Below are 15,787 nucleotides of genomic sequence, written 5' to 3' on the forward strand. Positions count from 1 at the left end.
TCTTTAAAAGTGTCTTGTTTTCCACATTGCTGCTGACATGCGCCTTAAATTGCCCCCAGGGATAAATAAAGTTTCTGGATCTGAATCTGAATCTGAATCAGAAACTAAATAATAGCCCAATGTGAACACAAATGGATCATGTAACCATCTGGATAAGAAGAGATGAGACTGATTTTCAATCAGATTGTGATTGAAGAGAAAAATATTAGCGCCTCATAACCATTAACGCTTGATCCGACTGTTTCTCTGTGGTTGGAATAAATCACATTCTTTCGGTCCATGTTCATCTGGTGAAGTTTACAGGAGGGAGAGAAACAGGGAGGTGGAGGTACTAAACAATTAATTATTCCAACAAATATCTGAAAAGGTGAACAAAGCTGGAATCGATGTGGGCAGAGTTGCTGAAAATATGTGTCTATCTTAGTCTCTCTTGTTTGCTTTTGAATGATTTCAGCATTGCCAATACACAGTAGCTGGGGGAAAAAAAATCTTCTTTTGTTATATTTCCCGGCAGATTTGACGCTCTACATTGGGCAGTACCACTTTGCCCCTCAAAGGTTTCAGTTCGTCCAAACTACAGCCTCAACAAGACGTTTGTTTCCTCCATGGCACCCACAGCTGCTCTCTGGGATTTAGATCAGTTCTTTGGGAGGGCATATATGACTCTCAGCTTTAATGTCACATCCAAATTGGAGTAAAAGTGTTGGAATTACCACTATTTCCATTCCACTTAACTCCAGATGCTGGTCTTTCTCGGTCTGTCTGTGTTCCTTTTGTTCTCAGTCACGAGTCCGCCATTTATTTTTTTTACTTTTTGACATTATAGTCAACTGTGGAGGACGGGTGAAGTGTTTTCGCTAACCTGATGAACACCGTGGCCTTTTCTGCTTGACCTTTTTCTCCGAGCTCACTTCACATCTCTTTCTGCCATTCTCGACGTTTCTTTTGACTTTTGACATTTGGCTAACCAGTTCCAAGATCATTTACTGAGGATGTAGGAAGTCAGTCACCCTTCAGTTAACACGGGAGACGCCAGCAGAGTAACCATGGGTGTAGATTATTACATTAACGATGGAAACGTTCCATCAGGCATGACTATAAAAACAGCGGTACATGTTCGTCTTTATCAAGCAACAACCTGAATTTATTTTAGCTGAAAATGTTTGCTGTTTTCTGTATGAAATGCTAGTTTTTGGGCCACTGTATGTTGTAATCCAAGATATCAGCCTGTGTTGTTGTTGTATCACTAAAAACCATTGTCCATGTCTCATGTACCTTGATGCCATCATAAAGTATATACAGTACATTTCCGTCAGTGCTGTTCACCAAGAATAGTTGCCTAAGGGTTGCCTTAGAGCAAAAAAAAGATATAAATTTAAGTTTCCACTTCTCTGTAAGTCCACCAAGAAAATGGGGACACATAATATTCCCAGACTCTGTCTCTATATTCGGTCATATTACGGCCCGGTGGCCCACAGCCAGAGGAGACTGTGATGCAGGGGCAAATCTTTATCGATGTGTGTAGCTGTCACATTAATCAGCCAATCAGTCAAAACTAACGCAGTGTTGGCGCGGCGCAACAGTGTTCACAGGGTCAATCAATTGCAAATGATTGGCACTCACAGCATTTAACTTGAGGAGAGGGGAGGGTAGGAGGGGGAGCTGTAAACGGAGAGAGGGCTGTCACGGAGAAGAGACAGGCTGATTGAGTTGTGTTGACAGAGGACCGGCTGTGATCTCTTACCTCTCTCCACTGTTTGGACTCCACGCCTTGGGTGTATAATACAACCACTGAGAAGAGAGTGAAAGCAGAGGAAACACTGTCACTAAACAATCTCAATCAAGCACCACGCTTCTTCAAATGGGGTTTGTTTTGTTCCTTCTCTGCAGACATCCATCAATAATTATCCTGCCACGCCCTGACAGCATAATGAAGTGCCAAGCGTGATGATTCTGGGAACAAAGCTCTAAAGCAAGATTGAGAGCTCCTGCAATATAATTTAAGCCGTGCAATCAAAACACAATTTCCTAACAGTGGAATTCTCTCGATTCCTTTTTGATTTTGTGACTTCAAATGAAGCTGAGGCGGCCGTACCTGACGTGACCTGTCGTATATTCTAAGGTTCATCTTCAGGCAAATACAAAACAGAGCGAGTGTGATATTTTCCCAGAAGCTTATTTATACAAAGGGTCTGAACCTCTTCCCTATTATGTTAAATGCCTCCCCCCAATTCTCTATCCTGCAGGGAATATCAAAGAAAATGTGTCTCACCAAAAGGTAGCCATTTGTATTCAAAGGCTGCCGTTTATACCCTGCATGCATTAAGGTACTTTAGCTCTCAGCAAGGTAAGGTTGTCCCATTACTGTGCAAATGATATGCAGTTATTGAAGGAACCACTTTGAAATAGCAGAGTAAACTGAATCAAAGTTAAGCTCAGCAAAAGTAAAAGTAAAGCCTTGTGAAAGGAGACGAGGAGTCAGTGGACCACGTTCTCAGTAAAATCTCCCGCAGAACAAACTAAGCTGCAATTATAAATCTAGAAGCTGAGGACTTACATGGGTCAGATTTGGAGAAAGTGTCTCGGTCCAAGAGATTCCTGTGAGGAAAGAAAACAATTACATTAAAAACACGACATCAAAATCTCATTTCGCCCCAGCGTGTGTTATCGCTGCTCTAATAAATTTCAGATTAAGACTGGAGTGTGACAGTTGTGAAGATGCATCTTATTTTGTACGAGTGTGTCAGTGCTTCCTCTCGTGTGCAGTTTAATCGCAACACAGCACAATGTTCAAAGAGCTAAATGATAATGGCAAGGCAATTCACAACCACACTTAACTTCCCATAAACCATGCCCTTGAGATTTCCTTTCCAGGTGAACAGTACGGTGCGCACATTAACGCTCGGCGAAATGACACAGAGGAGCCAGTGAAAACATGGCAAGCTGTTTGCCACAACAAAGAGCAACACAATCCTTCATCAACATCATCACAAAACAGCAAATTAACATGAAAAAATAATCAGATGTACCAATCAAACAAAAAGACAAGCAAATAGTCAGTAGATTCTTTTGTGTTGCAGACGACCACTCAACAGAAAATTAATTTATTCATTTTCTGTAACCACTAGTCCTCTGGAGGGTCACGGGGGGGGGGGGGGGGGGGGGGGTGTCACCTTCTTGCTGTGAAGCCCAACAGAACAAATGACTGTAAATTAGCAACTTAAAGCTGCAGTGCAGAACGTGCATCTCCCCCTTGTGGCAGTGAGAGGAATTACATTAACACGGTTCCTTCTCTTTCTTTAAGCGTTATAGGAAAAGCCACAGAGTACCAGTGGAACTGTGTTTGTCCTTGCCAGTAATGGCTTCCTTCTTACTTTTTGACTGCAATCCTTCCTCTGAATCGGGAGCACCAGAAACTTTGCTTGGTTCATTCAGCCACATTTAAAAACTCCAATCTCCTGCAAAATCAAGAGAGATGTATTTGGCATTCATTGTGCTCATTAGCTTAATCAGCATTCTGTGAACTCATCTGGCAATGGCTTGGATGTAATGGATGTTCATTAATATGTAAAAAAGTCCTGCACTATGGCTTTAAGGTCTCATTCAGGAGGTTTTTATGTTCGGCGCCAGGCGGTGCTTCAATTCTGGAGTAATGGTCACATTCAAAAGTCAGAATTTAGCCATTACTAACAAAGAAGTGGTAATACAATGAAGAACATGATTACAGACTCTCAGATATTACCTTTTGTTAATGTGAGCCATTAGGCAATAGGTTTTGTAGAGCAGGATTCATGTGAGCTCAGATTAAAACTGCAACAATTGATTTATCAACACAAAATTAACTGATTACAATTTTTTTTTAAAGAATTTTAATTTTAAAGTTGAATTATAAAAATGTAGTGTCAGCCAATCTAAAGATTTCCTGTCTGTGTCTTTGTCTTGTCTGACAATAAACTGGACGTATTTGCATTTTGAACGTCATTTTCAGCTCTGGGATAGCTGCAAATCAATAATTAGGAGAATAACAATCAATAATGCAAATCAGAATGAGAGGCATCCGTAAGTCTAACGCTTATAGGTGAAAAATTAATTTCTGAACCACTATGTACCGCCTGATGAGCAGCTTTTATTGGATTGCTATCCAGATGTCTTCATGCTGACAGTTCACAAGTAATGAGCTCTAGTTCAGCTCAGTGGTACAAGAGATTGGATGTGTGGAGACTGGCTTTTTACCCTGGTGATTTTTTACACTGGGGCAAAAAGAATCAAGCTAATCCTTACAAGGATTTATTTTTATCCATTCAACACAATACGTTGAACAAGCTGATCACTTCATACTTATGGGCCAAATTTCATTCAGCACCCATGAAAGCCACTAGAGGTCAAAGAAATGCGTTCAAAATGTCTCATTCTCATTTTATCTCAAAAGAAATATCAGGATATATATATATATATCAGTATAACCCACACACTCAAATAAACCACTCTCCCTCTCTCACTGTGAAGGAGCTATCCGGCGTCTCAGCATTGATCATCAGCCCAACACCTTTACAGTCAGCCAGACACTCTGATTGGCTTATAGACTCATTCAAGATAAGAGGTGCAATAAGCAATATTATTCATGCTATCTCCATTTATAGTCACTTCCTGGGTTTTATTATTTTTTTTTTTTCTTAGGGAGACGTAGAGAAGTTTCCCAGACAACACAAGCCTATTTCTACTATTCCCTCATGTCAGTGTACAAGATCTAATAGAGCAGAAATTACACTTAAATCGTAAGGCTGTGCTATTATCAGTCATTTCATTCAACACTTTGGGTCAGAGACATTTTCCTGATGGCTTCGGTTATCTCATTAGCATATCCTTATAATGTTGCTATAAATATGCCTTGTGATAGTGAACAGTGCGATTAAATAACTTAAACACAGTTCAGAATACTCCTGATCCCTTCAGGGGGACAGTAGGATTTCAATGAATATAGATGAGAGTTCAGGAGTAAATCCATGCAGCAGGACATCGTTCGTATGATTCTGTATTCCCCGACACAAAATCTCCCATCGCAAGCAAACGTGCGGGGACGACAGATGCAGCTCTGTCGGGTATTAGCCTTGGGCTGACCTGACAACAGTTGGAAAATTGTCAGCACAATTATCATTGGAGATAACAAAGCCATCCATGACTAACTGCCTCTTTGTATCCACCTGTTACTGTCTGGCATCCATTACCCTCTAACAATTAGCTCGTCCATCACCTTATTCGTTCTCTCGGTGCAGAGGAGAGGGAGTCTAATGGAAAAAGAAAAAAACAAAAGCGGAAAAACACGACATCCTGTTTAATTTTTCCACCAATTTACTGTAGGGCAGGAGCCTTCGCCTTCGTGTAAGCCTCATTTTGTTCTCCCTGAACATTTTTTATTCCAAGAAGGTATGATTAGTACGCAGATTTATACACCAATACAAATTAATCCATCGTCTTACAGAGCACATGAACAGAGCACACACAGGATGAGTATTAACATCTCAGATAATCCGTCTGCTTTCACTGAAGTAATGCTTATGCCTTATTTCAAAAGTTAACTCCTTCTCACCACAAATCTCAGCGGGTAAAAAGAAGATAATTATCTCGAGAAGCCGAAAAACTTTGTTGATGACTGAAAGTAGGACGATAGTAATTGGATATACAGCTTCGCCCAATTCACAACACAGTTCATGTATAAGGCTTGTTTCTTACCATAGAGAACTTTTAGGATTGTAATGACTATCATATCTGAAATCTATACAAAAAAAACAAATGAAAAAACACTTGTCCGGTTCCTCTGGTGATTAAAAGTCTGAGCGCAATAATCTCGTCCTCTAAACTTATCAGATGTTGAACAAACAAAACTAAAAATACCAAGAATCCAATTTCTTCTTTCTCCTCTTAATCATCCCTAACAAAGTAATCTTTGTTTGTTCAGCAGTGCATTAAGCTGACTTTAAGAATAAATATCATCCAGTAGATAAATGATCTTAATCCAAATCGGTGCACTCTCAAATTTTGTAAAAATGTGCCAAAAAAAAAAAACTTATTTAGTTCGACTAAAATATTAATAAATGTTTTCACTATAGTCCAAGTGTATGGGAGGTTTGACCTCTAAAGTATGGTTGACTGCTAAACTCCAATTTGCGAGAATTTATTAGGACCAGTCTCCCTCTCGGTCAGATCCCTGGAGATATTTTAGCAGCTCTGTGGTCCATGTGGCTGATTATTAAACTAAGAAATGTAGGAATTAATATCTGCGCCTGCAGTGCCTTATTGTCAGCAGTCCTTTAATTCGTTGTCAAAATCCTAATTGGTACCTTGGAGAAATGGCATCTAATTCAGTAAAAAAGCAGTTTTAAATAGTTCTGAATATGGCCGATGTGCTGCAGCCCCATTGGTTTCGTGAAAGGACAGGACGAACGCGAGCTTGAAAGTCAGTTCTTAGATCGGGTTAGAGGAAGAAAAATCTCCGTACTACATTAGAGAGACAAAGAAGATGGCTGGGAGGGGAAAGTGAAGGACGGCTTGTGTTTTCAAGTCTACTCCGTCGCTTCATTTCCTCTCCTGCCCTATGGCCCCCTCTTCTTTGACTGAGGACAGACATTCTCTTTCCACTCACATATTACAGGGTCGGCAGGTCTTCTCTTTGTCTAATACACCCTTGAGCAGCTCTTAGGGGTCAAAACGTCAGAGAACCAAACACGGGCGTTATGTGCTGAGGTTAGATGACCCTTCACAAATAAGAGGAATCCTATTATTCTGACTGAATTATTCAATCTTTCTTGAGGGAATTTATGTAACTCAAAAACATTTGGGCAGTATATGGTACTCTGTGGTTAGACTTCCAAACCGAACCAGCCCTGGGCCACAAAGCATTTGCTACCGTGCGGAAATTACGTGATATGGCACGAGATTATACTAACTCTACAACATAAGAGGATATTTGTACGTAACTTTATTGAACTGTCTCTTTTGCATTTTCCCTCTGGCCGGGGTTTTTGAGTGGCTACAGAGACATTTTCTGAAAGAAATGAGGAGTTGAGAGCAAAACTTGCTTACCTGCGTGACACCTTCAACTTCACTGAATTCGCTCTCTCACTTCAGGGCAGAATGGCAACTGTCTTCACGTTAGCAAATAAAGTGGAGGAGAGTGAATAGTGGGCATATTCAAAACGATTTCCAGTACTATGTATGATCGTATGAAAGACTGAGGCTGGACCTTTCTTATCCCAGCTGCTGTGTGGACACTTCACTTCACTGTCGACTGAACTTCACCTTCACTTCAAGCTGAAGATGAAGAGGTACAATGAAACTATTTTGAAATGTCCACAGCGAACCGTCTATGTCAAATGTGGAAAGAAGATCAACTCCACGAGCTTGTAAAATGTCAGAAAATTATGTTTTGTACGTCTGCCGGCATTCTGGATGAAAGTCAAGGCTGAATATTATGTGATGGGAAAAAAAAAAAAAAACACTTCCATTTCAGACATCATATCTCCTTGAAGTGGCATTTTCTGCAAAAACTAAATTGCAGACTAGAAATAATGGACACATTACATGTGGCGCTGTCTCCCATCACCCCAAGAAGTGCCGGTTTGCAGGAAAAACAAGCTCAGGACTCCCAACGATTCAGTATTATCAATGAGTTGTAAGGTTTTTACATGTTTGTGTCTTCAACTACTCAAACGATGCTAGTGTCTGAAGAGCTGTCCACACAGGAAGAAACTAGCAGCCATGTTGCAATAGGACACTGAGCTGTAGCAATAACAGGTGAAAAAAACCTTTGGCAATGCAAAATGAAATGATCTCAACGCTGAGGTGTGGCTGATTAGACGCAAACAGAGTTCTACAAACGTTTACGACTTTGATTGCTATCATCAAACTGACCAGGCTGATAGAGGGCTTTGGAGAGCCGGGTGGACCAAGATAGAGGGATGCCCTTGATGGTATTTTCTTTTCAAGATTCAAGCGGTGTTTATTGTCGCTTCCAGAGGTGTGAAATACTGTCCTAATCCCACTGTGTTACATATGTGCTGACAAGAGACTACTTTCAAATAGAGAGCACTGAGGGCAAGAACAGATAACTCTGTCTATATACAAGAAATTTCTTTATGTTTTGCTTGTTTGACTGGGAATATTTGGGAGTGGGACGAATCCAAGAGTATCACCAAGGCAACCAGAGCCTGGATGCTACAGTACACTAGTGACAAACTGTCAGCTACAGTACGGGGCAGGGCTTTATAAACACACACACACGCTGCCCTGTCCCTGAGAAAAATATAGTTGATAATAAACTGGCCCACAGTGCAAAAAAAGAAAAGAAAAAAGACCATAAATCCCTGCTAATCCATTACCTGCATGCTCGGAGCACCTCCTCTGAAATTAAAAGAACAACTGATCGGATCTGATGCATGGCTGTGTTTCATTATTGGAAATTATCTCTGCCTATATTGCATAACTTAATTTCTTGACGGTGACAGATGATAATACAGGGTAATGTTGTCTTTGTACGGATTTCAAAAACACTCCCCTTCATTAAGTTTAAAGCACAATCTGGTCCCTTTATTAGTGACAGACCAATCTGCTGACTTTCACGGTGACGGCTCCAGGTGTCTTCTTCTTCCCCTCCATCTGTTTAATTATTCACTTTCAACCTGGGATCCCTCCAGGTCGGCGATACCTGCAGCGGAGCTCTCCCTGGGCAACCATCTCGTGGGCAGTGACAGAATCTCAGTCATAAACTCGCCCTATACTGCTGGTATAATAAATGAGAATGCACATACATTGTGGCTCCCTGATTCGGACTGGCCTCTGATGTGCAACTAATGTCCAACCTGGGAATAATATCACTGCTAATTGCACATTGTGACAGCGGCTCGGAAACCCCCGTTTGTGCAGAAAAGGTTTTTTTTTTCGTGCGAGGAGCCGAGGGGAAATGCACACACTGATACTATATGGCTATATAACCCTGGCAGAGCACTTTGCACTTAGTCTACTGTGAATTCACACCAATTTCTCTACATCCCTCTGTTCCATCTGGAAAAAACCCAAGCTGCAAATGTCACACGACCCATGTTCTTCACAGGCTGGCAAGAAGCAACATACAGCACTTGAGATTGTACAGTAGGAACCAAATTAGGCATAGTAAAGCATCTCTAAGCTCATACATATTTTGCCTTTGAAATGAGACCGACCAGCCGGTCATTAGATAGAGACAGAGAAAAAGAAACCGTGTGGATTCAGTCAAGTGCGGAGTGGTGGAAAGATCGAGGTCGGCCTCAACAGAGATCACAATAATAAAGCACGGGCAGAAATTGCCTCACTAATTGATGTTAGTGAAGGATGAGATTGCCGTGAGTGCAGCGCAGAGTGTGGAAATAGAGGAATGGAGTTGCCTAATTGGTGGCGGACTCATGTTGAGCCTCCATAGGTGAAAGCGTCACACAGTAGGTAGGTGGTGGTAAACCATAATGAGCATGAACTGCTGAACACTAACTGACGCTGTACACACACCACCTTATGAGACACACACCAACTGAAAATAAATGTCCCATGTGGGTTCTCTACACAGACTCAGATAATCAGACTGAATGCATCTTTTATTGAATTTCACGAGATGGAAGACGCAGCAGCGAGTCCTCAGGAGGAGCACAGCTGATCGACCACGTCCTCAACCTGTACAGATACAGTATGACAAGCTCTACTTACTTAGCCAGAGAGCTATGAAGTCAAACAACATCCCCACACTTAAATACCTAATAAAAAGTGATGGGATCAGTGGCTGTCAATAAACTCAACCTTTTTAAATCGCTGGGCAAATCAGAAATGACCACTAACATTTGTTTCAAGGGATTCAATTTTCAATCTGGTTAAGTTTATCTTGTAAAATAAGCATATTCTGATTAAAAGACTGTGTAACTTTCAGGTCCACACAACTGTGTAGCAAAAGCACAGACATCTCCACCGTCATGGGAAGAAATGTCCCTTGTGGCTACAGTAGAACACGTCCACTCTAGTGTCTCTAATAGACACATTCGTCCACTGAATCGACAACAATCTGGCAACGAGTAGCTTATTTAGCCCTTCAGCTAAAGAGTAGTGTCAACAAGAGAAGGACCTTCAGCATATGCAACGCTGTGTGCTGAATTCTTCACTGAGCAACCTGTCACTCTTTGTACAGATCTACCACCAGCTCCCCACATTTCCCGGACAAGCTGTGACATTAGGTCAAATATCCCCCGACACACAAATCCACTAACATACTCCGCTGACCCTCAAGTTTCTCTGAAAATAGCGACAAAGGCCGCGTGATATGTCTGAGCCGCCAGGGACTGCTTTTGATATTGCTACACCACACCCTTGACTTTTCCTGTCATTTCAATCAACACTTTCACAAGACACAGAAGACAACATGCAGGGTGTTATAAGCCACTGGCACGGCACCAACCCGGCGCTTCCACGGGATCCCCCTCCGCTGTCATACATCCCAATCGAGAATATATTAATAACACTGACACCACCACAAGCCAAGTGTCTGGGATCCAAACTCATTTTCACTGTGTCAGGGGTTCATGCATAATTATCCGCTTCATCGGCCTGTGAGACTTGCCTGCTGCAATCTTAACATCCCCAATTTTGGAAGAGAAAAAAAATTCTGCCTCATCTTGGCACCCTGGTGTCTCTCAGCCTTGATACCCAAAACAGATCCAGCGCATCATTCACCAAACACAAGTCACCCTGTAGGAGAAAAGCTACGAGCTCGCCGCAGGTCGATCTTAACCCCAGTGTGAAACAAACATCTGAGTAAAACACTGCAAATTAAAATTCCGCTCTCGCTAAGAGAGATTAATATTTTATGTTCTTGCACAATGCAAACTAGTTCAATTCAACCTCGCTGCCTGCCAGGGTGAAACAGAGGAATGTTCAACCAGAAAAAAAAAAAAAAACAGGTCGCAGCAGCATTTGACTGAATGAGTAACAAAGATTGAATACCTATAACGGCTATTAACACGACAACAGCGGTAGACTTATAAGCCGTAACAACACATTTAAATAAACAATGGGTTGGTTACGCAGCTTGAATCCCAATTGCTCTGCTCAAGCAATTGTTTTTGACAGATCGAGCAGTGATGCCACACATCCTAATCGTCCTGATGATTTCATTAGGCCTCCCCCCTCTGCTGCAATGATTGCCTCAGGAAGAGACCAGATCAAGAAGCATTGCCACAAGTTTTCAGATTGACCCCCGGGAACAGCAATCTGCGGCGGCGTGCGTCGGGGAACCGCTCCCGCAAGGACCCGCCACGGGATGCTGACAGTCATGTGACCTCCTGTGTGTTTGACCAGGTAATGAATCCCTCGAGCGCAGAGTGGCCTGATTGAGTTAGATCCCCCCAGCAATGGAATGCATTGATTGGATGCAACGCTCGCCAATCTATCACAGTAAATGAATGGTTACAGAGCAACAGCACAGACCAGCAGGGGACGGGCAAAATGCAGTGTCTTCATCCCGTTGAAATGGTCGATGGGGGCTGATATGGTCTGATGTTCAAGCTGTTAGGTGGGAGGCTGAGAACGGAGGGTGGCTTTGTCAGCCGATTTCACTCTTACCAGCATGCCTGTGATGTGTTTTGATACGCTGAAGAGGGCCAATAAGTGTCTATAATGGAATCAAAATTCCTGCTACGTCCTCATGCTTGGTGGCTTTGTTGGACTAAAGCATATATCACGCAAAGATACGTCCCTCTGCTTTTTATCAAATAATTCTGTTACATTCTTCTCCTCTGGATGGTAACTATCTAAAACACAGGAGGTGCATTAAGATTTTGTTTTTTTCCTCCATTGCTTCGCTCCGATAAGGGTCGTAAACCTTTGTCAGAGTTGTCAAGATTACCCGCATGGTTCCCCCGCCTTGATCTGGTCACAGAGGCACATTAAGGTAAACACCACATTTACAATTCATTACCATCGTTCTGTGCCCAGATTTGTAGTGAGACAAGAAAGAGAGAAGGAGGGAAGAAAATATCTCCCTTAAATGAAGCTCCATGTCTCAAGCCTTTAGGGGCTCTGTGGTTTTCGTCTGTGTGCACATTTTTCCCGGCATTCATTACTCAAAGTGCGCTTCACAGTGGAACCGCAGCGCTTGAAGCCCCAGTTTCCCTAAAGTCATTGTACATGGGAACTCTGAGCCGGTCTGGAAAGCGCAGATACAGAGAGGGCACATCCTACGATCCAGCAGGATTCACATTTACTACATTGCTCACAACTGTAGCACGATGAAGCAAACCACAGAGACAACACGAAACATCCATCGGAGCTGCATAAATATCAACTAATGAACACATTCATTAGAGGTGGGGTCAAACCTGTTTAGACACAAGAGAGCCACTGGTCATAACCCGCTGAACTGTATTCACTATTCACAGGAATGTATTTTCTCCTTAAGGCAGATGTAGGAAAAGAGGCCACTTGAGTCTGAAGAGCCATCTTATCATTGAGCTGGAGAGTAGCCCTTGCAGCTAAGAAGCAGATGCTCGGGACTCAGTTCACTGGCTGACCCGTGTGCAAAACCAATCAGAGCCACAGACAGGGAACAATGTGCTATCACAGTGATATGCGCTTGTTTTGATAAGCGGCTGTCTGCTCGAGTCCCCCCAGTTTGTCAGGGGGCTTGCTGCAATATTGGCAGAGGGTTATGAGAATGCCTGAAGGGCGGCGCGGCGCAGCTCAATTCCACGTGTGCTGCAATCTCAAAGCTTTCAGGCTTACTAAATCAATTACACAGAGTTGTGGAGCTTGCGCCTCTCTCCCACGTAAGACCCATTGTTTCTGTTTTCTTATATTAGATAGAAATACACAATGGGGAAAAAAAAAAAAAAAACAGATTTATGCATGGTTGTGTATTTCATAAGTTTTGAGCTGTCCAGTTCTTGATCTCTGGAGCAGAGAAGTCACACAGAAGAACAGACAAGACTTCAAGTATCTGCATCTAAAGCAGGCCGGTTTAAGGTCCCACCGAGAGCAGGAATGAATTTTTCTTCTCTGTCAAAGTGAGTCCGGGAGCAAGTCTTTGTTTGGAGAGAAATTAATGACAGACAGGGGAGCTGCAGATCAGCAGAGCCTGGGGGCAACAACACAGATCCCTGCTTAAAGTATGAAGGTCTGAGGCAAAAAAAAAAACAATAGTGCGTACCAAGAGGGAAATAACACAAGTGCAGCTGCGACACATAATAAATGCCCCACGATGGATAAAAACACACACAGACTACACCCCATATGCCAGCCTTAAATACAGGCTTCCCACACACACACACTTAGAGTACCATCTATCATAGAAGTGGTTAGAATAGGAAAAGTATTGCGGTAGAAGTTGTAGCAGTAGAATTGGCGGTTTCACATTTGCATATACAGCACATAGCACAGTGGGACTAGGAGAAGCAGTATTTCACATGTCTACATGTTTCCATTAATATACAGTGAAAGTGGCAATAAACACAATGTAAATCTAGTTTTATATACAGTTGAATATATATTTTTTTACATAAACACCAGATCTCAGTTATAGTTTTTCGATGCTGCTCATCTTCCCCAAACAAAAATCCCTCCTCTGCTGCACCATCCTCTCAAAGGTTAACTGACTTGATCTGAAATGTGATTAATTCATTAACATAGGTCAGCTGTGCTTTGTTGGGTTTGTTAAACAACTTCATGGCAACGTTTTTTCATCAAGACCTGTCAATTTATTCCCCAGCACAACTGACTGTGTGAATAATGCAGATGAGAGGGCTTGATAAAGCTCTCTCCCCCTGGCTCTACTTACTTCATTTACATGCATGCATGACACTGTGTGTAGCCAGGGGGCACAAAGAGCTGTGGATGTAATGACGCACAACCGGGGAGAGCACATGAAAACAAATGCACACCATTTCCATTGATAAAAAAAAAAAATAATAAAAATAAATCATCCTGTACGCTTGGATTTTAAAGGCGCGATGTGTCACACGCAGCACACAGCGTCTCCACCTGCAGCTGCCACACCCTACCCAACCGAGGCTCCTGACACCTTCTCCCATCTCAGCCCCCAACCGGATCTTAGCGGGATTCAGCTCAAGTCTCCACGGGAGAAAATGTTTAGTGCCAATCATCTTGTTTTTGGGAGCCTGTCAGGCAGGTGAGCGGATTCACGCATGACACGGGCGCCTCTGGGGGAAACCTCTTGCGCACGCCGATAAAACTCCACGATGATCAATATCTCCCGTGGCACTCGACTTTACGCGCCGGAACACACAACGCTGCTGTAATCAAGCTGACAGAGAGCGAGCTTGATCTAAATAGACAGCAAAGTGCAAATACCCACGACAAAAACAGGGTGGGAAAACAAAAGCGTAAAAGTTTAAAGATGAAGATTTGTATCATGGTGTCTCGTTGGACATTATCGGAGTCCTAGTTAGCCGATGCATTAAAAATAATAAGACAATTTATGCTTAACTCTTTATGCTTCAATTTTCTAATCACAGCCTATTTTGTAAGCTCAGATAAGGACCGTATTAAGGATGTCATTTCACCTTCAATAAAGTTTTTTAATCTTCAAATGTTCACCTTTATATGATGATCTGTTAAGATACAGTATAAAATGTTTAGTATTGCTGCGTACAATACAATAAAAAGCTAAATGGTTCCAAAACGCGCGGAGCTTCCCAAACCCTGACGCAGACACAGCCCCAGCAGCACCGGAACGGACTCACCTGCAAGACACGGTGATCTCCACTTTGGTCGCAGGGATGCTCCCGCTGATGGTCTCGAAGTCACAGACCGTCGCCGTGGCCTCCACTTTGTCCATAACGTCTCCCTCCATGCCTGCGGGAGACCGTGGCCAGCTCCTCCGGCCGCCTGAGTCTCTCCGAACCTGGAGAGCCGAGGGTGGAGACCCGGGGCGCAGCGGACGAGAGAGCAGGAGCGAACGCAGTCCAGACAAAGCTCCCAAGTGCTGCCCGCCGGACGGGCAACAACAGCATGGAAAGTTTAATTGGAGGCTGCGGCAGCGAGGAGGCTGATGTGACAGAAGTGGGATCTCATGCCAGGACGCATCAACGCCAACTCCGCTGTTTCCCAAGCAAAGACTGAGCTCTTCTGCCAGAGGAGCTTTGGAAAAGTAAAAGCCGTGAACTCCACCCCTCCTGTCTGCATTCTCCTACATGCGTGGCTGCGACTGGCACTCGCTGCGGATTTAAGCTATTGATTTTATGGAGGACGGATCGTTGTTTTGGTCCGAATTGGTTTAAAGAGCCTCTAACTGAAAATAATTAAGCACCAAACAGCGTGAAGAGATTGAACTGACTCTATTGTTGTTTTAGAAAACATTAACAGAGGTAAAATATTTTTGACTCGATTGAAACTATCAAGAGTGGCATTTTCTTTTTAAGAGACCTGCAGAAGGACGTACTAAAAATGTTCAAAGAGAACATTTGGGTCACAGGCAGCAGATTCATTGTTTATTTTAATGTTAAAACTGCATCAGCTCTTATTGTGAGGCTGCTTGGTGCTCTTTCAGCATCTGGACAGCTCCTCAAACAGCTTCAATCACAGCCTCGTTTCTCCTTTATCTTGCCAATAAAATAAAAGAAAAATTACTGTTTCTCTCCCCCCCCCCCCACACACACACCTACTGTATATGCATCTCGGAAGTCTATAAGGGAGGCAGTGCTCTCCCAGGGGAGCTCCATTTCTGTTTCATTTTCCTCATTAAACAACCTGCAGAAATGCAAAC

General features: G+C 42.8%; 1 protein-coding gene across 4 annotated transcripts in view; it reads right to left on the reverse strand.

Annotated features, from left to right (window-relative positions):
• Positions 1-14,890, reverse strand: part of cpne5a (copine Va) — a gene marked incomplete at its 5' end in the record, with an annotated part of 70,511 nt that extends 55,621 nt beyond the window's left edge. For 3 of the 4 annotated variants that reach the window (XM_084553455.1, XM_084553456.1, XM_084553454.1), the window contains 3 exons: positions 1,745-1,791; positions 2,558-2,598; positions 14,766-14,875. In XM_084553455.1, coding sequence (XP_084409581.1) covers positions 1,745-1,791; positions 2,558-2,598; positions 14,766-14,875 — 198 coding nt within the window. Of the gene's footprint in view, positions 1-1,744; positions 1,792-2,557; positions 2,599-14,765 lie in introns of all 4 variants that reach the window. The other variant, XM_084553457.1, reaches the window with a different exon arrangement.
• Between the last annotated feature and the right edge of the window lie 897 nt (positions 14,891-15,787).

The sequence above is a fragment of the Chelon labrosus genome, assembly GCF_963514085.1.
Source record: "Chelon labrosus genome assembly, chromosome: 10".
Taxonomy (NCBI): Eukaryota; Metazoa; Chordata; class Actinopteri; order Mugiliformes; family Mugilidae; genus Chelon; species Chelon labrosus.